The sequence below is a fragment of the Vanellus vanellus genome (genome assembly GCF_965231255.1).
Source record: "Vanellus vanellus genome assembly, chromosome: 1".
NCBI classification, from domain to species: Eukaryota; Metazoa; Chordata; class Aves; order Charadriiformes; family Charadriidae; genus Vanellus; species Vanellus vanellus.
Window position 1 is genome coordinate 78,652,102 of NC_138905.1, and position 24,876 is coordinate 78,676,977.

The 24,876-nt window shown below is 37.3% G+C and overlaps 1 protein-coding gene across 1 annotated transcript in view; it reads left to right on the forward strand.

The window, feature by feature from the left end:
• Positions 1-705: 705 nt before the first annotated feature.
• The window catches only part of LOC309677566 (rho GTPase-activating protein 8-like), a gene marked incomplete at both ends in the record, with an annotated part of 55,908 nt that continues 31,737 nt past the window's right edge, over positions 706-24,876 (forward strand). The window contains 7 exons of the mRNA XM_082490390.1: positions 706-742; positions 3,920-4,057; positions 13,559-13,646; positions 16,389-16,520; positions 19,604-19,690; positions 22,776-22,874; positions 24,007-24,117. Coding sequence (XP_082346516.1) covers positions 706-742; positions 3,920-4,057; positions 13,559-13,646; positions 16,389-16,520; positions 19,604-19,690; positions 22,776-22,874; positions 24,007-24,117 — 692 coding nt within the window. The remainder of the gene's footprint in view (positions 743-3,919; positions 4,058-13,558; positions 13,647-16,388; positions 16,521-19,603; positions 19,691-22,775; positions 22,875-24,006; positions 24,118-24,876) is intronic.

Below are 24,876 nucleotides of genomic sequence, written 5' to 3' on the forward strand. Positions count from 1 at the left end.
TATTCTTCACTCCTGATGCTTGCTTTGGCTGTGTTAGTATTCTGTGTACAAAGCAATCCTCAGAGTATTTGACAAAAAGTAATGATTACACATAGGAAGTGCTGTTTTTTTCAGTTTTTTATATGTTAATGCTCACTTGAAATTTTCATGAAGCTCTTTCATGTAAAATGTGCAGTATAAAACGTTTCCTGTAATAAGACTTAAAACTTAGCGACTTTGTTGGGAGGGTATGGAGTATCTATCTCCTTCACCAGAGAAATAAAATAAAGAAAAAATTAAGTTGTAGATTGTTTCCAGAAATCTGCACTTCTGATGTTTATCATTAACAGTGTGTAATATGTGAGTATTTTTAAAAAGAACCGCTGTCCCCCAATAAAACCGGATCAGTTTGTTGAAAGTCTTGTTATTGTATATAACTTTTCTGTTTCAGACTGCTGTTTTAAAACACTTCTGTAGTACTCGGTGTTGTAAGAAAATGGTGTTCAAATGCAGATGAGCTGATTCCTCAACAATAATTGGGCAGTAGGATTTGGGCGGGGGGAGGGAGAGGTGGTTGTTTTCTTCTTATGTTTGTAACGTGTGTAAAATATGCCACATTGTGATGACAGCTACTATTGTTTACTTTTGTAGGGTTGACCCAAGGACCATTTCATCCTGCAAGAATCAGTTAGCAAGATCTGCGTAGACTTGTTCCTAAGGGGAAACATGTCTGAGATTGACTATGAAAAATTAGCTGAAATAGGTAAATATTTTTTATTATACTTCAAATGGCATCTGTGTAGAGTTACACTTGATTTAATAGAGCATCTTCAGTAAGTTAGAGGCTTCACCAACATTTTGTAATACTTTTTGGAGCAATCCAATATGAGTTACAGCCACTGTACTGATGTGTACCCTATTAAAGCCATTAGGGTTGAAGGTTAGTTTAATACATGCAGCTTTTATGAATTATTGGTAGATGTTCCTAGTGCAATTCTGGGCTATTGGAATATCACCATCATCACATATTGTGGCACAAATGGGAGTCATTACTCCAAAGAGACAAGTATTGAATGAGCGTAGAGATTGCTGTATTGCATGTTATCTCCAAAGATGTTAGTTGAGCTGAGCAATATGACCACGGCATTAGGGGCCTCATCATTTTGAAAGATCAACGTTAATTTTTTTTTTCCTTGGGTTTTTGAGGATGCAAAGCTGAACCCCCGGAGCAAGACTCTGCCAGAGCTTTCCCCCCCATTTTTTTTTTTTTAATCAGGGCCTGATTCAAAATGCACTGAAAGCAATTTTCCCCTCAGCCTTGGTAAGCTCTGGATCAGGCCCCTCATGTTGTCTCCCAGCCTGGGTTGAACAGTGATAACACTGCGAGTAGTAACAGATGATCCTCTGCTATGGCTCATGGAGCAGGGCAATAAACTCCTCTATCATTTGCAGGAGAAAAATGGAGCTGGGGCCTCCCTCAGTTTGAAACAGTGAAACTTCCTTTTTATTTGTGTTTATTATGAAAGATCTCTTGAACTCCAGTCCTGTTGTTCATACGTTTAAAAAAAATTAAAAAAAAAAAAAAAAAGGAAAAAAAAAAAGAATACACAAAGAATTATCTTACTAGCTTTTCAGTAGATGTTGGGACTTCTTTAGTCCCTGTGAATAACTGGAGTACAAATAGGCGTGTGTATTTACTTCGCTTCTCTAGTTCTTTGCTACATCTCAAAGCAAGATAGCTTGATATCTATACTTTGTTTACAAATCCTTACCCTTGCTTTTTGGAAAGGTGTCTATTTTTATGTGTAGTACAAAATAATTTTTTACAGAAGGAACTGGCCTCTGCCTCTCTGTACCAAAGACTGTAGTTAATGTATTGGTTGTTTCTGTTGTGTTTAACTTAAATATAAATTTCACATTTAATAAAGCCTGTTAAGTTCCAGTGGATTCTGGCAAATGGATCACAGCTCCTGCTTTGCATCCCCACAGCCCAGCATTTTCTGTTTCTTTTTCCTTCTTCCCTTTGCAACTTTTTGTTACTTTAGGTGGCTACAGTGCTCAGACCAGAAAAAAAAAAAAACCCAACTAAACAAAATAGCATTTTCCCTCTTCTGAGTTTTAACATGACTTAGATATATAAAAAAGGGAAAAAATTGTGAAATTTATATACAGCATTATGCTTGTGTTATTCTTTCTGGCTCTTGGAATAAAAACATTCTTTAAAGTGAAAGAATACCTTTCCAGTTAAGGTTAGTGTAGCTTTTTATATATGTTGCACTTTTATAGGGTAGAAAAATACACATTTTTGGAGATGATAATAAGAATTTTAACATCTTTGTTGGTATAAAGAGGACTCTAATGGTGTATTTCTCAAAGCAGATACATTTTTTTTTTCCTGTAGGACTGCTGATTTATTTTCTGAAGAGGCTTTAATGTGAATTCACACATAAAGAAATGTAAAAATGGTACACATGTTCCTGACTCCTCTTTGTCTTTGAGAAGCCCAGCCTCGGTGGCATTTTTCATCCTTGTGAAATGCATTTTTGGTACAAATCATGTTAAAAATAAGAATGAGACAATAAAGCTTTCATGTAGTTGTTCATAGGATAGAAAGATAGTGGGAAACTGTGAGTGGAAAGCATTCAGAAATATTTACTGAGAGTTTTTCTCTAACACTTATTAGCTACTAGCACGTAAATCTCGCTGAAATCAATACTTAATATATTCTTTCTGCTCTAGTGTGTCTTGCGTGGTGGTCAAGGCATATGAAATACACATGATCAGAAGGCAAAATATTGTTGAAGTACTTTTAAAAGTGGCATAATAATGTTATAGACAAAAATGCTAATTCTACCTTATTAAAACTTGCCTGATAAGAGATGGATGATGTACAGGGTGTGGTGCACATTATCAGAACGTTAATTTTTCTCTTTACGTGTACCTTTTCTTCTCTTAACCCACCAAGACACTTGGGTGTTAATGTGTCAATAGAATGGTATTCTAGTCAGTTTCTAGAAAACATTCATTTGAATAGTGTGGAAACACTAGTGACAGTAATTATCCCAGAATCTGTTCGTTTGGATATGTACTTAGGATCAGCTCTTTTTGAACCTTACAACAGTTTGGAAAAAAACTTGGAGAAAAAAACCCAAAACAAAAACAAACAAAAAACCAAACCCTGGAACAAGATCTGTTGACCTTGTGTTGCTCATTTCAGCGCATTTGAACTTTAGGATTTAGTCCAGAATCTACTGAAGTTGGGGGAAGGATGCCCGTTGATTTTATTGGGCTTTTGAGTAGACTTTTAGACCTTTGCTTGACCTCTAGCTGGAGTGTAAGCTGGATGGACGTTCGGCTGCCTTGCCTGTTGCAATTTCAGAAGGTTAAAGGATTTCAACGAAATGGTGGATTTTAAGGGAGGTGTGATGGAGATTTATTTGCTCTTTGCGACCTTTATGCAAAGTATTGAGTCTGCTCTCAGCATTCATACGGGGTGTTAATGTGGAGTAGCTGTCAATGCATGTGTTAGTGTACTCTAATTTTGACTTCTCCATTTGGGCAACTTTGAAATAAAAGGGAAGAAGCTGTAGATGCATACAACAAGCAGATTGTGGGAGTGTAGGAAATGATGAGACAACACCAGCAGTTGTGAAAAGCAAAGTCACAGCATGCCAGAAATTTTTGCTGAGATTTTTGTGAGCATCACAGTAGATGTTAATCTTAAGGAGGATGTGAAGGTAGCTCTGAGGTAGTAAAGGGTTGCTTTTCCCCCACATGAGAAAGAGTAAGCAACAAGAAACTAATTTGAAACTGCAACAAATGGTGATAAAAGCCTGTGTTTTTGTCAAACTGAGCCAAATTTCAAGCGTTCAATAATGTATCGGAGGCAAAAGTTTTTCTCTGTTAATCAGCTCTTGAGTATTCTTGCTTGCTCCTTTAGAATTGCAGAAAGATGAAGCGGAAGATGCGCAGTCAGAACAGGAAGAAACATTTATGCCTCCACCACTTGAGGATCCTGAGCTAAATATCAATCACCCCTACTATGATGTTGCGAGACATGGCATCATCCAGTTAGCAGGTATGTTTGGAAAATACTACGGCTTTACCTTACTTACACCCCTTACCACATTTTTCTTACTGTACTCCTCAAGGTGATGCGTAGGAATCACGTTGATGCTTTCAGCCTTCACCCTGAAAAGCAGCTGAATAGTAATATGCGAACTCAGTGCTTTTCTGCAGATGAATTATGAGCCATATATTTGAGCTTAATCTTGCTTTAAAATATAACTATAGCAATATATTATATTCTAAGGCCTAACTGTGTCTGTAATAGATCTGTACTTTATTTGTGATAAGCTGTTTTGTTTTCTGAATAACCTGAAGTGTTGTGTAGCCACACGTAATCATTTTTCTAATCTGCCCTGGAAAGGGTGTGCAACTGAAGAGATATGGATGGCTCTGTAAAAACTAACAAAAGTCAGAAAGGAAACTGTTGACATGAATGTTTATCACCTGACTTTCTGTTGTGACATGGAGAGAAGCTATGGGTACATAGCATATTTGAATATTGGATCATTTAATGTTTACAGTTATTTATTTTTAAAACATTCTGGTATCGTGTAAGACGTAGGCATATTTAAGATATAAAAGCACCTCTTTAAAGTATGCATTGCATGTTCCTTTTGGCTTATTTTTGGCATCAACGTGTTTGTTAAAATAGCATTAATAATCACAATCCTGAACTAAAGAAACGTATACAATAAGAAACAAATAGCAGAATTTAACACTGCTCATCCTGATGAAGTCTAGGATTGTGTTGTATTGTGTACACTTTTTGTGTGCTCATACTTTAGTGAACCTAGGTTGATTTTTCAGGAAAACTATGAACTCAGGTTATACATAGGTAGCTTCCTGAATTTGAGCCATAAACAGGATGTCATCCAGGTGAGTATCAACTTTAGCAAAACCTGTCCTCTAGTGAGGTATGATTGACTAGGGCAGTGAAATCTGTGGTAATTTGACTTCTGACTTATAGTGGGAGGTGAATTTTACCCATAGTAATTTCTCTTCTTGACCCTAGTAATACACAGAATAATAATTACCTTTTACATTCTTCGAAACTAACCCCTCAACTTAAGACTCAAATCCATAAAGAAGGGAGTAAGAGATTAACATTCTTGCAATTCAAAAGCTGCTACCTGCTAACCCACTAGGATGTTTCTCACTCAAGCACTGGTTTTGGGATGGGGGAAATACCAAGATACAGAAGTTATTAATGAAACCATTAAAATCAAACTGACAAAGCGTGAAACAGATGTGTTAACAGACACACTGGATGCACCAGAGTCACTATAGCTGCCCACCTAAGAACCTCTTCCATCTTCTGTATTAGGCAGTGCTGTGTGATAACGCTTTAAAAGAGAACTTGTTCCATATCGGTGTTTGCTTGAAGTAAAGTTGAAACATTAGGTATACTCCTGGTTTAAATTCACTGGAGCAAATGGAGGTATTCACAAGATGAATCTTGGCAGAAATGTTGGATTATCTCTGTTGGTTTTGTCCTTAATACTGCAGTCTTTTGTAGGGGAAAAAAGTCCTCTAGCCATTGTTTAAGCTCAGAAAAGAGTAAATTTAGCTGCCATTTCAGTCAGAAATATATGACGGGGTTTTGCACGTCTACTGCACAATTCAAATGCAAAGCACAAGGCAGGAGCTGTGCTTCAGAAGGCAGTCTGCACCCTCGAAAACAGCTCTGATGGTGGGATGTAAGAAGAGAACGCAGAGGTGTGCATATGAATGCAGAACACGGGGAAGGTGAAATATGATCTGAAGGCATGCTTTACCTCCACAAAATGAGACCTCCCTGTCCCCAGTGTTAACTGGCGTGGAGTCAGGTTTGAACGTTTTCTGGATTTAGATTCAAGTGGGGAAAGGATGAGCTCTTCAGATCTTCTTCCCATCTTGGAAAAGGCCAGTCCCTTTTGAATAAATAATTTTAAAATGATCTGTACCTAGCTTATAGTGCTTAATATCTCTTTGAATATGACAAAGTATAATTTCAGTGTATGGAATAGCTTTTTAAAGCAATTTGGAAAGCTGTTCCTTCAGTTTAAATTCTGTGATTGAAAGACAATGAGATGTATTGTTTGAAAAGATGAAAGAAAAAGAAAGAATTTAGGTGAAAATATTTGCAGTAATTTACTCATCTCTTACAGGGATCTACTTTCCAACAGTTAATTTTAAAAAACTTCAAAACTCCTTCTTGCTTCTCACAAATCAAAATGACTCATACCTGCTTTCCATAACAATGGATTTGACTATATGCAAAGGAGATTTTTTGAGTTGTATTCATGCAGTGTGAAAATACAATTAATTAAATAAGAAAAGGGGGCATTTTAAAAGATGTAAGCTTTAAGAATTGTTTATTAATCACAGACTGATTTCTGTCACTAATACCAATGTGCAGCTGACTACTCTAAGCATTATATAAATGGAACAGTGCTGCAATGCTGGTTCTTTTCATTTCTGTTTTGAAGGAGAAATTTCAGTCTGTTGCCAAAAAAGAAACTCAAGATTAGTTTTCTTTGTGGCAAAAAGGAAAGGACATATAAGCATATATGATGCATCAAGCTTCCTTATTTTCTCTAGTTTGTTTCTATAATATGATTGCTGACAACTTCTGGCAGTACCAGATTATGTGCTTACTTAGTAGGACTGTGTCTGTGATGCTTATGTTTTCATTAACTGCCAGTGACATCCCTTTAAGTGTTAGACAAAACTTTTTAATGCAAATGAAGTCCATCATTGTTTTAAATCTATATTTCCCTTCTTAGCTTTTTATTGCTTTCCTAGTTATATTTAAAGACTTCAGGTGTCCATCCTGGGTCTTTCTAGAGACTGACTGTATATTTCTTCAAGATCCAGTTGATTTCATTCCCGTTTCTGATTTTGAACTGGTGCATTAGAAACTGATTAGAATAGTAATTTATGTAGATCAGACTGTGAAAGGTAAAGTTGTAATTTAGTTTTTGTAACATGTAAGGGGGAAGTGTAATGAATTACCTAATAAGCCTAAGACATAAGTCCTAATAATTTTCAGTCCATGTCAGTGACAGCTTTGCTACTTCTTGCAATACCTGTAGGAGCAGATCTGTAAATTGCAGTACCACAGGAAAGAACTGTGTTTAAAGATTATTATTATTTCTTAAAATATTTACTTCGTTAATTTTTTTACTTCCAAAGGATATTCCTGAAATCAGTATCTCTGACATTATATCACGAGTACCCTTTTGGGGATAACAACAAATCAACTGGAGAGACCTAAGACTTGGGCACTTCTTGAGAAGGAAGCTGAGGGCTCTGGTTCGTAATCTATTTGTAGCACAAGAGCAGATTTTAATGTGGGTTTTGCACTTTACAAAACTCGTCCTAACCATTTGGGTGTTGTCGTGGTTTTCTCTCCAAAATAAGGGTAGATATCAGTGAAAAGTATTTCCTGCTCTAGTGAAGAGGGAACTTGCCAGAGTGATAGAAACAGGGGTTCAAATCCTTTAGGCAAGAATTGAACTTGGATTTTCCAAGTTCTGCACTGGTTTTCCTCTCGCTTCTTTCTCCAACTATTTTATTCTCAGAATGTGAAAGGAAATAAATCCTTATTTACCGCATTCCTTCCTTTGAGCATCAGATTGTAAGTTATAATGTCTTTTTTAAAGACAGAACTGAGTTAATTATATCTAAATATACGGACGTGCTTTCTTGTTGAATCTGAGAAAATATAATGGGTCTGCTTTAGACATCATTTAGTAGATCAACAGGCTTGCTAAAATAAATGATGGCTCAAAGTGCCAAATTCAAATATGAACTCAATTTTAAGTTTGGGTACCCTGACAGTATACCACAAGTCATTATACACCCAAATATACCTTATTAAAAAGAAAAGCCAAGCACTATTTCACCTGTACCAAATAAATGTAAATTATATTCCCTTTCTATTTGACTATTATGCTGTTTCTTTGCTTTCCTTAAATTTTCTTTTATGCTTTCTGTGAATTATCAAAATACTTAATTTTGCATCACTGAAAGCAGTTTTGATTTTCAGTGCCTCTTTTTAAGACTAAAGCATTGTTCTAGTCCAGAGAGTTGGCCAGATAGAACTGTACAGACATTAGAGAGGTTAGCTTCAGGAGCTGACTCTTATTTCAAGTTATTTTACATACTTTGAGGGGCATAGATGAAATGTAAATAATTATTTACATCAAAAAGCAAACTGTCCCTTTGCTTTCACCTGATCTGGAAAAAAAAAAAAAGTGCTATGGCAAAGTATTTTTCCTAGGCAAAATAGAAAAGAAAAATTGCTTATGGAGGAATCCCCTTCAGAAAGAGGGGAATGAACAAGGTTCCTGATGTAGGAAATCTCCTGAACATTCACTTACTATGTTACTATTTAGAAAAACATCTAAGTATGTTTGATTTTAATTGCAATTCTAGCACTTTCCAGAATTAATCAGGTGCAGTACAGGTGCAATCCTTTCACAGAAAGTTGGTTTCTAAATAAACAGGTGGACACAAGTGGAATCCGGAGGAATGTGAAATCAGTACGATTTGGTGTCATTCTCCTGGTTTCCTTGGTGGGTCTTGTCTCTGTCCCAAAGGATAAACATTATAATGAATTTTTTAATACTTCATCTTTAAGCTGGCTAATATCTGTTGTAATGTATTTTTGCGTGATCTTCTGAGGTGATCAGTGCCAGGAGAAAGAGGACTCAGTTTTTCACAGCTAAAGGTATAAGCTTCTCCTGCTAATGTTGAGACTCAGCTGTGTTATCTTGGCTTAACTAAGAAGTTTGCCTTTATGGATGGGCAGAGACCCATAGAGGACTAGTTGCGGGTGTATTTACTGTCTGTTACTCAGCCTCCGCAAAACACACAAATTTCATGATGGCTCTTTTGCAACCGTGTATTTCCCTGAGTCACAGAGAGTAGAAGGAGGCTTGGAATGGCCAGGTTTGTCTGGCTATTTAACATAGCATAATTGAGGTTTAGGCTCAATTTCTCTAGCTTAAATTGTATGAAAGAAATGAATATGTGAGCAAGTGTTTTCACTGTTGTGGCAAGTCCCCTGGATTTTGACCCTGCTTCAACTCCACTTGAAACCGATGACAAAAATTCTGTTTAGAAGAAGCGTTTAGGATCTTGCTTTGCTGTAATGTGATAATGACAAGCTTCAGTGAAGTGAAATGATATTTCACTTTTCACTTATAAAGTAGTAATGTTTAGTATCATCAGAACAAAAGCTCTTAAAAAGTCATGCTAAAATTACAGCATTCAAAATATCTCATTTGCAAATTGGAATGAGCTGTATCATTAGAAAAAAAATTTCATTTGCAAGAAGCAGTTAGGAAGTGCTGTGCCATCCAAATTCTTAATTAAAAAGTAGAACAATCCCCTTTTCCACTTGCTCTTCCCTGTGTCTTACTACAACTGTTTGTTTTTTTTTTTTCTACTGCAAAGTTTGGTACCAAAAGCGATGTATGATTCGTGTCTGTTTCAGTGAAATCCAGACAAATAGCTATCTAGCGGATAGCTTGTATTTTAATGTGCATAAATCTCGTTCTGGACAGTGTGCTCTACCCACCCCTCTCTACTCACCGAGCGCAGAGGAGGGGGCTGGCATCGCCGTGCTGTGCTCCCAGGAGTGGCTCCGCAGCCAACAGAGCTGATAATCCCGAGGCTGCCCGGGAACGCGTGCAGATAGCAAGTGCCTGATCCAAAGGCAGGAGCCTCTTACCCACGGGCAAGAGAAGTCTATCAGACCTTTTCTATCTGAGCCAGTGACTTTAAAAAAAGGCATAGGTAGGTGGCGAGGGGAGTATGAGTGCCCTAGCAGTTAAGGCAGTCAGTCTTTGGGAATGCCTCCTAAATAGCCAAAGCTCAAAACCAGTGCAGAAAGGTAAGGGGAGGAGCACGTTTTCCAGGGAGGGTAGAACAGGTTATCAGCTTTCACCTGAAAGTGTTTGGTGACATTGGCCTCTGAAATAAAGTAGGTTAATACAGAACTACGTTTTTTTACCTGAAAGCGAAACATGAAGGAGCAAAGCTGATGTTGTGCTTCTGTTTTGCTTTGTCCCCGGTAGAAAATGAGACATCTTTCAGTTCTATCTTATTTAAGTCCAAGTAGTAGGGAAATATATGTTTTGTGGGATAAAAATATACTCTGTTCTGTTTTAAAATCTGCATACTTGAAATTACACTCTCCTTTGAATGTGCAGATAACTGCCGCTCCCCATTTTACCCTTCAAACCGCACTTCCATGTGTTTAGGTAAAAATTGTATCCTCAAGGTCATGGGATTCAAACTGTGTCAGACTGGGAAGCAAATGCGATGGGAATTTCCCAGGGTGCTCAGTCACAGCTCTTCTGGTGGAGGGCAAGGGAAGCCTCCTTCTGTTTTGATCAGCACTTTGTGTGTCATGTTAAAATTTGATGTTGTTCAAAACATTCCTGACGCCTATGAAGAGAGGGCAGCCTCTTTCCTTTCATTAACTCTCATCATTAATGGGAAGCCAGCTCTGCTTTATTTAGTTTTTAGTAAAGTTGAGTTCTTGGTCACCTTTTCTGGTTTGCTCTTGTTGCCTATGTGGCACTGTGGGGTGGGAGAATGAGGTGCTCTGCTCTGCTGGTAGTTTTGGGAAAGTTTCTCAGCCTCAGTTTTCCCATTATTGAAACTGGGCAATTATATTTGTTAGTGTTCTGAGTGTATCTATTTGCAGTCTTTTCTGAAGCTGGTTATTTTTTTTCTGCCTTTTAATTTGAGCAATTGAATGTGACCAACAGTAACAATTAGTGAGTCATTTAGTAATTTAATGGGAAACCTTTCTTAGATTTATTTTACTCATAAAAATGATTGTCTCTAACAAATAAAATATTCTGCAGTGCATTGCAACACAGCCGTTTTTTTCACAAACAAGTCATGATTTAGAGAACAATCTTTTATTAATGTTTTAATTTAATTTTAGTACATCATTCATATTAATGCATGTCACATTATAATGCCTTTGTAAGTACTCTGAGAATATCAAATAAGACACTTAAAAATAACTTCAGGAAATAAATCATTGTCTGTTTAAAAACAATATGCAGACATACCTGAGTACATGTAATTGTGGTGTTGTGCATATTCTTCCTTTAGTGGTGCTCAAGCACCTTATTTAACCCAGGAGTCAGATTTTTTTTTTTTAAAGTGGGAAGGAACACCAGGGATGAAAAAACACCTTTGAGAAAGATAATAAAAATAAGCAGTCAGGCAAAGAAGGAGAGGGGGAAAGAACCAGACAGCAGAGAAAGCTATATTTTGGAAGTCAGAACTACAGGACTACTATCACTACAAGTGATAATTGCCAAAATTCAAGCTGAGTTAGATCTTTAAAGATGTTAAAATTAATACCAAAAGTTTATTTGGTTGTTTAAATAAAAAAAGAGAGAAGTTATCTTCTGTGAAGTAAGAGTGGGGTGGCAATCAGAGATAATCCAGCAATAGCTGTCAAACGAAATTAATACTTATCTTGGCTCTCAGTAAAGACAAATTATGTTGATATTATTAGGAAACCTTTTTAAGTCCTGTATGGGATGTTCATCTGCTGTTTATTATCTAACTCTTGTCACCCATGTTTAGGAAAGATGCATTCAGATTGGGGCAGTGTAGAGAATAGCTAATTTGGGGAAGAGACAGAAAACCTAAATTGTTTACAAGCAGTAAAATACAGATTGGGAGGGTATATGTTTATTGTCTAGAGAGTCACGTGGGATGGTAAATAGTACTGAAGGAGAAGCGCTGCTTCAGCTGAGTGATGTCATTGTCTCACAAAGAAATTGGGACAAACTTGCTATGACTTTTAGACTGGAATTGAGAAAGCAGGCTGCTAGTTGTCAAAGCAGTGAGCAGGAGGAGCAAGAAATAGAAAAACCTAACTGTTTTTTAAGATACAGCTCAACAAATCAATGGAAGGATTATGTGGTACAGATCTTGGTGGTAACACAGGCTTGGAACTGATAATGCAGAAGATGTCTCCCAGTCCATGTTCATACGTGAAAAGTCATTAAGCACTAATCTCGCTTCTTCCCTCCTTTTTGTCCTTCTGCACCTAAAATGGAATGGGTTTAAATAGATGCTGTCCCATCATGACCTCTTTTGAGCGCAACTAGGTAGGAATTAAACAAAGCAGATACAGGAATTTTTTTTCCGTAGTGTGGAATCTGTCAGGTGAGGACAGTCGCCTCTTCCTGTGTTGAATGGAGGAAGGCATGTTACTATCAGTGATGGGTTTTCATGGAAAACGTGTGTTTGCAAAGCTACAAATTAGAACAGCTTAAGAAGTAGTCTGAAGCTGTTCTACCCAGTTTTCATAGAAATGCTTGTATGATTTTATTTACTTTATTTACTTTTATTTACAGATTTAACTTCCCCCATTTTACTTCTTTTTGTATTTGTTTATTCATTACAACTACTTACTTGATTAGGGGGGAAAGGGGAGCAACAGAATTGTAAAGAATATCGAAAATACCCCCAATTGTACCCTTTATTGTACTCCTACAGATATCGAAACTAAACTTTGATGGTTTAGAGGCAATAGAAGAAGCAAGTGTTAAATATTATTTTGTTAGAACATTGAAATTAGACCAAGAATGTCTGAAATAGGAATTCAGTCTAAACATTTTCTGGGATGTTTCTGTATTGCTTTAAAAGGAATGGTATCTTTCATGTAGATAAATGTTAAAATAGTAATACCTCGCAGTCTTCAGTGCTGAGTTACCTTCAGTACGAGCGTGACATAACCTCTGTTCCTGGCTTTCCAGATAGTGGAACCTGGGTGTGGGGTGGGCATGGCATGAACACCAACCTTGTCTGTACAGACAGCGTGGGTGACGCTGTCATGAGTCAAAAAAGTAAATGAACTTGAGTGCAGCAATATACACTTTGTCAGAGGAATGAAGGGATGGACACTTAGGGATCTTCAGGTTATGAAAAGCGTACTTGTATGCCTTGCTTGTTGCGTTTTAAATGTGATCTCAATGTAGTGGTGCTTCTGGAAAAGAGTATCTAAGAAAGCTTTTATTGGTTAAAAAAATCTGACTTAGATGTGTGACAAAACAAATGCCCAAAGTGCTTGTAGGCAGAGCGGTATTCAGATACATTCCAGAAATAAAGCATGAAGAGTTTTAAAAGAGGTCACTTCCAAGACTACTGGGGAAAGCGGGGCTGTTTTCTTCCACGACTGAATGCTGCAGGAGGACTTGAGTGTTCCCTGTCAGGAGCTGAGCACCACCAACCACTTTTGAATGTGACTTTCTCAGCTTAGCTTCCTCATTTGCCCAGCAGCTGTTTCATTGCACTGCAGCGGTGGCCAAATTGCTTTCTGTAGGCAGCATGTGATTTGACAGGGAAGTTTTGCAGTATGTTTTGAATAATGATGGGAGATAGAGGTAACCCCAAATACCAGAAGATACAAGCCATTCCTTCAGATCACTGAAGTCCCATTGCATAAGTAAATGAGCGTTGTCTTACTAACTGTTTTGTTCAATAGGTGATGACAATTCTGGACGGAAGGTGATTACCTTCAGTTGCTGCCGTATGCCCCCCTCCCATCAGCTCAATCACACCAGATTGCTGGAGTAAGTTTCTCTCAATCTCCCGCGTGGACTCCTTTACATTTTATATGTGAACTCCTATTAGTTTGTTTCCAGGTGAATGAGCTTTCAGGGAGGAAAAGCAGGAGGCGGGGAGTGAAATGAAAAAAGAATGTAGGACCTACTAGTGTTAATATTAACTGAATGAGGTGTGGATGAAACTGCCAGAGTTACTTCACCTGGAATCGTAACTAGAAGAAGAAATTCACTGTGTACTGAAATTAAATTGTTGTCTTAATTTTTATTAATGAATTCTAATAGTATTTGAAAAATTGAATTTATCATGAGGACCAATAAAAGAGAAATTCTAGTATTTTAGTGCTCCATACATATGTTCTCATGAATAGCAGTGTTTGCCTTAATTTCTTATACTTTATCTCCTAAATCACTCAGCAAGAGCATAATTTATTTATTTACATCTTAGTGGGTTTCCTCTTTTTATAAAAAAGATCTCCATTATGTAGAATATATAATGCTTAACATTTTTATATATATCTCACTTTGTAGTGTTTAGGGTTTTGTGTTCAAAGAGATTGTGAATATGTAAAATCACAACATTCTTCCTTATAAACTTGCTGCAGCAAGGTACCAGGACATGTTTCTGCCTTGTAGTTTGTCACTACAAGGAGATCTGTTCTGCCGTGACAGTCCTGTTCTTATTAAGCATTTTAAACCAATTTGGATTTCTTGTACAGCCTCCATTGCCAAAATGTTTAAGCACCTTTCAACTGTCAGTACACACTACCTTTGGAAAGGACCGAAGTGCTCTTATCTCAACTTTTCAGAAACAGAGAGGGATTAGAAGGCAGGTTATTTGAGATGTGTTTGAGACTATGTTGCTTCTTTTGTATGCCCTTCACACCTAGGGTTATTTCCACAGCCTTATGCCAGAAGTTTGTGTAGCACAGAGGGAACGTTAGCACCTGGGAGGAAGAGCCACACCAGTCAGCTCCTCACCTAGAGGTGCTACCTGCAGTCGTTAATAGGAAATGCCAAGGAAAGGAGTGTGACAAACCATGTTGCTACCAGATCGAAGAACCCTTCCTCAGTTCTGCGAGGAGGCACTTTCATGAAACTAGGATTTCCAGCCCTTAGACTCTTCTGGACTTACATGTTTTCCTGTATCTGAGTCCACATCAAATTCACTTGGGATTCTAAGAGGGAACTGAAGGCAGGTGTCTGAATGTGAGGCTAGCAATATAGCTATCAAGTGATCTGCTTTGGGGTAGTTAGACCCAGATGTTGAGTGTTGAGGAAAAACTGCAGAGTAGACATGGATTGGTAAGTATTTTGTGATGAAATCGCTTAAAGAATTGATTTGGTAAAGCTTTTGTAGTGTCCCTGCAATTCCGTTACAGCCCTGGAACAGGTAATAGACTGTACAAAAATACTGGTTATTTTATGCCCACAAAATTCTCTCCATTGTTTTTAGAAGTACAGGCTTTCCTGTATGCAATGTGCCAATGAAATTACATGCTGTAAAATAAACCACAAGGCACTCTGTATGTAAGAGTATCTGTTTACATATATTTTATTTTTGAACTCTTTTTTAAGAATGACTGTTACTACTACTTCTCCTTCATTAAAATACCATTAATACTTAAGTCCAGGATCAAAACAGCTTTATATTAATTGCAGTGGCACTCCCAGGCTATTCGCAGTCTAAGATTTACAATATGCTGAGGGAATAAGCAGATAAATGAGACTGTGGGAGTACAGCAGAAGAGTGAAGTTACGGGCTTTTCCATGCAAAGGTGGATAGTCAAAGTGGCCTTGATACTTGCAGATAGCCACAGCCTAACAAATGGCACATGGAATATCTATTTTATTGAATGAAAATCGCTTACATAGAATTAAGAGAAATAGCTGGGGCTCTGTTGCAGAATAATAAGATAGCATTGAGAATGACATGAGAAAGTTGAAACCTGACACAGCAAGAGATGAGGCCAGATTGTACTCCTACATCATTGCTTTATTTGAATCATTGAGCTGTGTAATAGGGCATATAGTGTTCTCAATTGTAGGAGAAAGGGAAGACAAAAGCATCTTAAACTATACCATAAAAGAATGAACACACAGAAATCTCCTTATAAAACATGCAGAATTATTTCAAGATGGGATAAGTAGTGTAGTTCTGTAAATTAGTTTTAAAGGAAATGATCTATGAACACAATCCCCAAAATACAAACAAGGGAGGCAAATATATTCAAGAAAACAGTTTACAGTAGCAAGTTGTAATTGGCAGTAATTAGGGCTAATGGATTTTTTCAAGAATTCATAAAGTTTTAAATTGAGAGGAAAACCCAAGATTTATTCTTTTTTATTTTGAAAAGTCAAAATGACAGCGTTTGCTTGGCTAAAAGGAAGGAATTTACAGAGACCAGAAGAAAGCCAAATAAAAGCTGCTGTCAGTTAAAATGCATCTTTTTTAAAATGTCTTGGAAAACACAGTCCCATATTGTCTTCATCTTTTAATGATTCATGAGCACTGTAGTTTTTGTAACTAAATATGTTCTTTCAAATTGCAGGCTTTGCAGTGATGTGGAATTACTGGTAACACTGCCACAAGAGAAAGATGAACTTGTTAGATAAATACATTGAAGCAAACGTGAATTTGCAGTCACTAGCGTTCTGTGCAAAACCAGCACATTTTGTTTCTCAGTTACTGCTTTAAAAAATCTCGTCCAGTAAACTGCCTTAAAACTAAAATGTTGTTTTTCTCCTCAGGTACTTAAAGTATACTCTGGACCAGTATGTAGAGAATGATTATACGGTTGTCTACTTTCACTATGGCCTGAAGAGTTTGAATAAACCGTCTCTGAAATGGTTACAAACAGCCTACAAAGAATTTGACAGGAAGTATGTCTCCAAAATATTTGGTTTACTCTTTCCGTTGTGTAATGTCTGTAACTGATTTCCATGAAGGAAGCATATCTTCCTGATCTGCCTGCAACTAACTGAGTTCCTTTTGCCATTGCAAATTCTTGTAATGATATTGTTGCTGTTGGTTCTCTTGTAAGTGTCTTCTAAGCGTCTTCTGTGCAGTACTAAGGAATGGCCTGAGTGCTGCAGTGGTTATCCAAAGTTATAAAAAGCCTTGGGAACAAAACCAAGAGCCTTTGCCCTTTCTGTGCGCTATTTAACAATATACCCGTGACTCCTTATTAGTCGTTATTCTCGATTCTCTCGCAGTTGTGTTCGAACCTTTGATCATCCTGAGGCTAGGTTGTACACAAAACAGGAAAGATTAGTTTTTAACAGTGCGTATCTCTCCAACCTTGTGGCGTTCGTTGGTTTTTATATGTAAAGCCCTGAAGGGACCACTGTGCTCGTATGTGCCTGACCTTTGGAGTAACAACGGCTATGGCTCATGGCCTCATGTTTTAGTTGGTTAGGGTGCAGTCGAGGCCAAAGCTCCTAGATAAGCGGCATTTTAACAGTGTAAACTAAAGTTCTGGTGTTTATGCTCTGAAAATGCATGCTTACCAGTGGAGCGGAAAGTTCCTGCTGAAGTCAGTCAGTCTTGTTTGCAAGTTGTTACGTGATCTACTTGCTTGTAAGTTGGCCTCAAGAGGGCAACATGACTGGAAGCAAAAATAGCTCTTTCCTGATAGTGAGAGTGTACGTGCATGTGCATTTTGGGGGGAATGGATCATACATGTTTGACTTTTTCAATTTTGGAGCTGAAACAAGAAGCAAATATCATAAAAGATGCCACGAAGAAGATTGTTGGGTGTTACTGGCCTGGACTGGGATATAAATTCCTGAGCATTTCACAGGACTGCACACCCTGCTTTCAAAATTGAAGTTGAGATGTGCAAAATGCCTTTTGGTGCTCTAGTGCCAGAGCTCAGGTTCTTTTGAATCTCACCCAATAACCTCCTGAGACTCTAAAACCCACTAAGCAAGAAGATGAGGTTGTGCATAGCTTTCATGAGATACTGCTCTCCACTCAACAACAGACTGAGAAAGCTTTTTGGTTTTGCTGCTGAGTTTCTGAATATGGTTAGTACAGTGTATCTGTTTTTTCTGGGATTGGGTAAGGGAGAAGAAAGGTAAAGGATCCCTTATATTTTGTCTTTGGTGAGAGATTTGGACTACGATACTGGGTTTTGCTCTGCACTGACAATTCCTGAAAAAAATAAAAAGCACTGTATGGAGTGGGAAGCCTAACCTACTGTACTGTTTTACTTCAAGGAGAATCCCAAGCCAAATTTACAGTTGCTGTACGGGGAGAGGCCATATGAAGGCAATGTCTTCTTCAGTTTTGTTGCCTTCTGACATACATATGTTTCATGTGCACAAAGTCATTCTCATTTATGCTGAATCTGTTTTCTCCGTTCACACCCTGACCCAGAAAGCAGGAGAACCAAAAAGGAACAGAGAAGCCCAGAGAAGCCCAGGCAGCTGGGCAAAACCATGCCAACTGTACACCCATTTTTTTATTCACAGTTGGCACTGTGAATTTTTTCAAGATACTGTCGTTGAGAAACTCAAAGCAATATTCACAGCCGTACATGTATGTTCTGCTGTACTAGCCAGAGGTGGGGGGGGCAGCACCGTTCAGACTTCTTCCGTGTGTGTGTTTTGGGGGTTAAAGGAAAGAGAGAACAAAGGAAAGTACAAGGGACGATAGTAATTCGCTAGTATCATGAAAGCAAATGTTCAACAGGAATAGTTTCAAAAGAACAGATCTGTCTTTGAAGGTTTGCAGCAGAGGCTCAGTAAAGTCTTGTGGACATTTAATTGTAATCTAGGAAACTATGAAGTGTGTGAAATTCCACAGAAGCAACAGCTTATGCCCACTGCTTCAAGATACAAAGCAAATTTAAAATAGAAACTTCAGTAAAGCAACTAAGGTGTTTTGCTTGTTAGTCTTTATTGTTGATTTTGGGTTCTTATCCACCGTGGTGCCAATTGCACAGGGACAGTTGTTTGCTTGTGTATGATAGTGGCTTTGTGAAAACAATGCTTTTTTCAGTCAAAAATGTATCAGCCCAATTAAAACCCAAAAAGGAAAAACTGTTGTGATTGCTGAGTTGGTCCCTTTTCTGCCTCTTACCATAACCTCTTACAAGAAGGTTTTTCTTAGGAGTTCACAGTTATTTTTTCCCATGATTGTGTTTTTTCTGAGAATGAATGGTGAAAACTTGGGAGGGGTGCTCCCTACTGGGAAGCAAACTTGGCAAAGTAATGAGTAACAATTCATATATAAAAGCAGGATATTTCATTATGTGGTTCTCAATTACATTTTGCAATAACATTGAATAAGAGCAGAGTCTTTTTGTGCAGCCTGGTTTCCATTTCAGTTTCAGCCTACTAGAATCTGTTGTTTATATATCGTGGTAGAATATCACGGTTGCAGGTAGAATCAAGCAATGCTATATGGAGAAGGGCTTTTGTTTCATACAAAGGGGACCATCCAAAATAAAACAGTGTGCAGTTGGCTTCACCTTTAGTAATTACTAGCAAAAAAAGACACAAGTAACGGTAAAAACACAAGATTAGATGTAACTTTTACATCTGAAAATTTAGAAGTCTTTTCAAACATGAAACTCCTGTAAGCAGAAAATAGAGATGAACAAAAGTAATTTTTTATATCACAGAACTTTTTGTAGACTTTTCGTTCTCTTCTTGATTATTTTTTTTTTCTCCCCCTCCCCCAAGCTGCCTGTTATTAAACCTATGAGACTGCAGACATTGGTTAGGAATGTGATAGTGTTATCTTGGCCTACTATTGTATCATCAAAACTGTCCATTTTTTAAAATTGGGGTTTTTTTCATTTTACTTTCATTTTTTTCTGAATTAGGTCTTTTTAATGTATTTGAAAAGACTGCTGTATAATGTTCCTGTATTAATACCTCCCATTCAGTTGTAGCTATTCAGTTCTACTGTCTGTGATATTCAAAAGTCTTCTAACAATTTCATTTTCTTTTCCTAGGTATAAGAAAAACCTTAAAGCACTCTATGTTGTACATCCAACCAACTTCATAAAAATTCTGTGGAATATCTTTAAACCTCTTATAAGGTACTTGGCAGTTTATTCAGCACATTTTCCCGTTTAGTTTATGGATGGTTTGTTCTCTAATAAGTTGCTTTTAAAAAGGCTTGAGGTAAAATATGTCAAGTAACAGCACAATAGCCATTTAAACTGTCTTGAACTAATGAATAAGGTGAGCATAAGCTTGGGTATGAATAATAGGGTAGAGTTCTTTTCTTTCTGAGAACTGGGAGTCTCAATTCATAGTAGTTTTACTCATATGTTAAAGTAAATATCACTTTAAAACATAGTTATTCTGTGGACCATGAATGACTTTTTTGTCCTCTTTGACAGCACTTAGCACAATAGAACTGGGTCCGTGACTGGAGTTACTAGGTGGTATGGTAGAGCAGATAATAGATGGTTAACCTTCGGTCTGATCGCAAGTGCTGAAATGAATAAGAAGGATACTACTTGTGTATTCAAAGTTCATGGATAAGCCCTGAAGTGTCCATAAGAATTTGAGGTGGAGGGTATAATGGTGAAGGCAGATGTATTTTACTGGTGCATTCTTTTTCTTTGCGTGGTAAAAATTGATGGGACCTACAAGGAACCAGCAACAATGGGCAGATCATGCTAAGTGCTAGGATGGGTGGGCTCTCTTAGTTTCTGCTTCTGAATTTCTGTCACTTTCAGAACAATTCCAGCATTTTGCAGATTATGTTATGAAAGTCCTCAGGGCTGAAGGACGAAAACAGATTATCTTGAGATGCCATAATGAACCAACTAAAAATGTCCGTTACGGTACCTTGCAATTGATTCAGTTCTGACTGGTAGAAAGCTAATTAATTAGAAAGGGGAAGTTTAACTTCTAGACAGATCAGAACACATAAGAAGTATGTGAAAATAAAAATGCAGTTACTGCTAAAAATCCTTCCAGAATATGCTGTTCTTGAAACAAGGAGACTGACTATAGATCTTTATTTTAACTGGCAGTAAAATAAATGCCAGAGATCCAGGACATAGACCGATGGTGAGGAAAATGTGACAGAAGCTGGAGGTCCAGTAGCTGGTAATACCTCAGGAGTGGGGATGGATTTTTTTGTTCCTGATTTGCTGTAGGATGGGTATAGAAAGCTTTGCAGGAAAAAAAAATAAAACAAAAAAAAAACCCAAAACAACAATAAAACCAGAACTCCTCTAGGTGTACATTACAGCACTTAGATGAAAGCAACTTCTTTCTCAGAGGTAGCTGAGAGCTCCTTGGAATAGGTCCAGGCAAGCGGTTTTGGGACAGCGATGGTTTTCAGTCTGTGCATGTTAATGCACTCAGTGGAGCCACAGCTTGACAACAGCTGTGTTATTTGACTTGTAATAATTGTACTGTAATATTTGGCTGCTAATTCTTACAAAAGAGAAGTTTAAATGTACCTGTTCCAAATAATCTTTTTTTTTTTTAATCATTTTTTTACCAATGTATACCTGGATACTTGATTTGAGTCTAATTTCGCAATATTCTTTGTTGTCAAAATATGTGACCAACAGAAACAAAGATATTTGTACACTGGCACTGACAAAATAATTGAAAGTATGATTAAACTCTGAAAAAGTCAATAAGCCAGAAGGCAGGAATTAGCTGAAGCTAGGAAAACACACTCTTTACTGCCTAAAATGGTTTAATTACCAAATGCTTATATGCATTTGTGGTTTGGGTTAACTCACGTTTGGGTTTGTCAAGTAAAGGAAAACATAAGAATATAAATTTAAAACTGAAGTGTTTAAAACTGAAGTGTTAAAATTTGTTCACAGTACCTTTTCATTCCAGTTTAGAATAATCTTATCTTAGCAGATCATACTTTTGTTTGTGTCAATATTAAACATAAGTTCACAAAAAGAAGGCGGAAAAATCCTCTGGACTTTCTGTTTCTAGCTTTGCTTAATTATAGCCCAGACTCATTTGTAGATAGCATTTCCAATAAAAATCACAAATGTAAAATAAATTCCATTATCAAGAAACATGTATTTATTCTTCAGAATGATTACTTACAGACAATTCTGTGCTAGCCCATGGCTTAGGTAAGACATCAAAATCGCAGGCCGTTTTGGATAAAAGGCACACTGAAGAGCTCTGAAGTTGTAAACACACAGACCGATATCCATCAGTGTCCCCTTGCTAGCTTGCCTGCTAGCAAATTTTAGCTTATTTCAGATAAAAGCTTTGAAAATGCTGAAGTGACTTATATTTGTACCATCTCCCACTAGAGGGAGTGTGTGTATGTGTATTTGACAATCCAGGGATAAATTCTTTAGCGCAAGAGAATTTTTCTGGAATTCTACTATCAAAATAAGTTGCAGCAAAGTATACTTTTTGTCATGAACACCTATTATTTTGCTCGACACTTCATTACAGGACAGATATTTTGTGTTGTGGAAAAATATGAAATTATTTCAGACAATGTGTATAAATGTGTTGCTGAACTTTGTTTGAACGCCTCAGCCTGTAAGTAGTGTATTCTGGCTGAAACTCAAGACCTATACTAGTGATACTTGGTGCTTCAAATTTGGCAATCTGTTTTGTGCAACTCGTAGAAAAAGTTTATTATTCATGATGTTTCCTAGAAGCTATCCAGCCCTTTTCAAAATAGGTAAAGCTGATGGCCCAACACGATCCACACTTTGAAAATCTTGCCTGTTGCTTACTACTTTATAGTTTGTGTCTACAGCCCCATGATTTTGTCTTTTGGCAGGGACGGATGCCTAAATAACACAAACATGTTGTTCTGTTGGCCACGTAACATTTTCTCCTAACAGTTCTTTTAGTGAGCTTTCTAATGCTGTGTGAAAGCTGTTTTTCAGTGGCTTTTAAAGCAGTGTTTTTCATATCTATGCAAATCACAAAACATTCAGATGGAAGTCAGTTATTTTTATTCAAATCAGACTCTCAGGGATGCACCGTATATGTTTGATCATATGAAATGAAATACATCTTATGTCTCCTGCTGCTTCAATTACAGTCTAATTTTGAGTTGCATCAGCACTTACATTTTTGTAATAGAAACTAAACCCCTCATAAATGTTCTTCCCATGCTGTTTTTTATACTACTTTGTGATTTTATTTTTTATTTTTTTTTAGCCATAAGTTTGGGAAAAAAATCACTTACTTGAACTATTTAAGTGACCTGAGAGAGCATCTCAAATATGACCAGCTTAATATCCCCCAAGAAGTCATCCGGTATGTGGCAAGTTTAAAATAAGTTGTCTCACCTTTTCTCAGGTGGAGTTGCATCCTGTTCACTGTATTCCAAGCAGAATCTAATCCTATTTCTTCAGTGATTAAAAGTCTAATTTGCCTATTTGTGCTTGGTTGGATTTGATTCTGAAAGCTGTATTGCCATCAAAGACGTGCTGATGTGCGTTGGGTGTTAAGAGAACACTATATAGTTTTCTACAGATTTGGAACATGTCTATCTCAGTTGTGGAGCATTTCTTAGTATCAATGCAGCTTCTGTGTGAGTTAACAAAACCAATCCATATGTCATTACTGCTTATGAGTATCATGTAATGTTCATGGGCAAAAATATAATCATGACCTCTTTGCTTGCATATCGTAACAGGTTAAGTGACTTCCTTTTGCTAAGAGCATTCCCAGTCAGCAAAGTGTTGATAGATTTTAAACTTTATGGCTACATCTATTGTTAGTGTATCCATTACTTTTATATTGTGTGCGTATCTGTGTTAGGGAGGAGTATTGGAGAGGGGGTGGGAGAGGGAAAGAAAAAGAAATGCATAGGGCTGGAATTGTCAAGTGCCAGTATTAGTATCAATAACAGTCTTTTCGACACAGCACTTTACATGGAAATGCTTTGATGTACTGACAGGAAGTGATTTTATGTCACTGCTGAATGAAAGTAACTGGAAGCTTTGATTATGACTGTTATTGATGCCTGGTGGGTTTTTACACACCTTTTGTGTAAATATGGAATAACAGAAAATACCTTACAGCTCTAAGGTTATAAATTGGATTGCATGGTTGACAAAGAAAGGGGAGTTGTATTTTGAGTAGCAAATAGGTTTGAATTTTGCTGTTAAATTATAGTGTGTTCCTATTTTTTGGACACATTTATTACTATACTCCATTGGCTGAAGCAAAAGAGCTCTTCTGTGTCTTGCTTAAGTATTCTACCACAAATACTACTTAAAAATTTCCCTAATGCTTAAATGAAATGCACGTTCTGTAAGACCTGCAGCATATACTCTGTTGTCAGGAAATCAGCATCATGAGCAATACCAGTAGCTGTTCAGATATATATATAGTTTTTCAACTGTGGTGCACAGAAAATCAATGATTTCTTGATTTTTTGCAGACACGATGAAAATCTTCGGGGGAAACAGAAGGGAAAAATGCCACCTGTGGTTAAGGTTCCTCCACCACGGCCACCTCTACCTACCCAGCAATTTGGAGTCAGCCTGCAATAGTAAGCTCTGAGATTTCTAAAATATGAGATTGCTATACCCTGCAGCCTTCTGTAATGTGCAGATTCACTGGACAGAATGTCTGCAAGTATTTTGTTTATTATATGTTTAGTTTCTCATTCTCTTTAAAAGCCATGAAACTACGAGGCCAGACAGTAGGTTTTATGACTTCAGGACAAGTGTCTCAGTCCCTGTGACCTGCCTGGTCTTCATGTTTACAGTATCTTTCTGGTAGTTTGTGCCAACAGGCTGCACAACTTTTCTCCTAGTGGACAGAAATTTGCCCACATATGACAGAGCACTGAGCTAATCTGTTGCTGGTGGATGCTGGCAGTATGAAAGTGTTTCAGAGATACTTAGATGGTGGATAGCAAAGCCAAAACAGAACCTCAGGCTCCAAAATGGCTGCATAAAGCTAAAATGGATGCTTGAGCCTTTATATATTGCTGGTTTGTTGCTCACATATTGTTCTGATCAGATTTTTATGAAATGAATAAAATCACTCTCTTCCAGAAATGCCCTGACAGCTGTTTACGTAGATTGCAGCACTGTATGTGGTATAAAAAATGATTTACTTTACACAAGGAATGGGATGGCAATAGTACTTACAAGATTCAATTTTGGTAAAAAACAACAAAAAAACCCACAAAACCGTCTAGCTTCCTACCCACAATCATTTCTGTCATATTTCTATGGCATTCCTCTCAAAAACAGCTGAAGAATATTGTTCACATTCAGCAAATGGAATTTAGGCTGTCTGA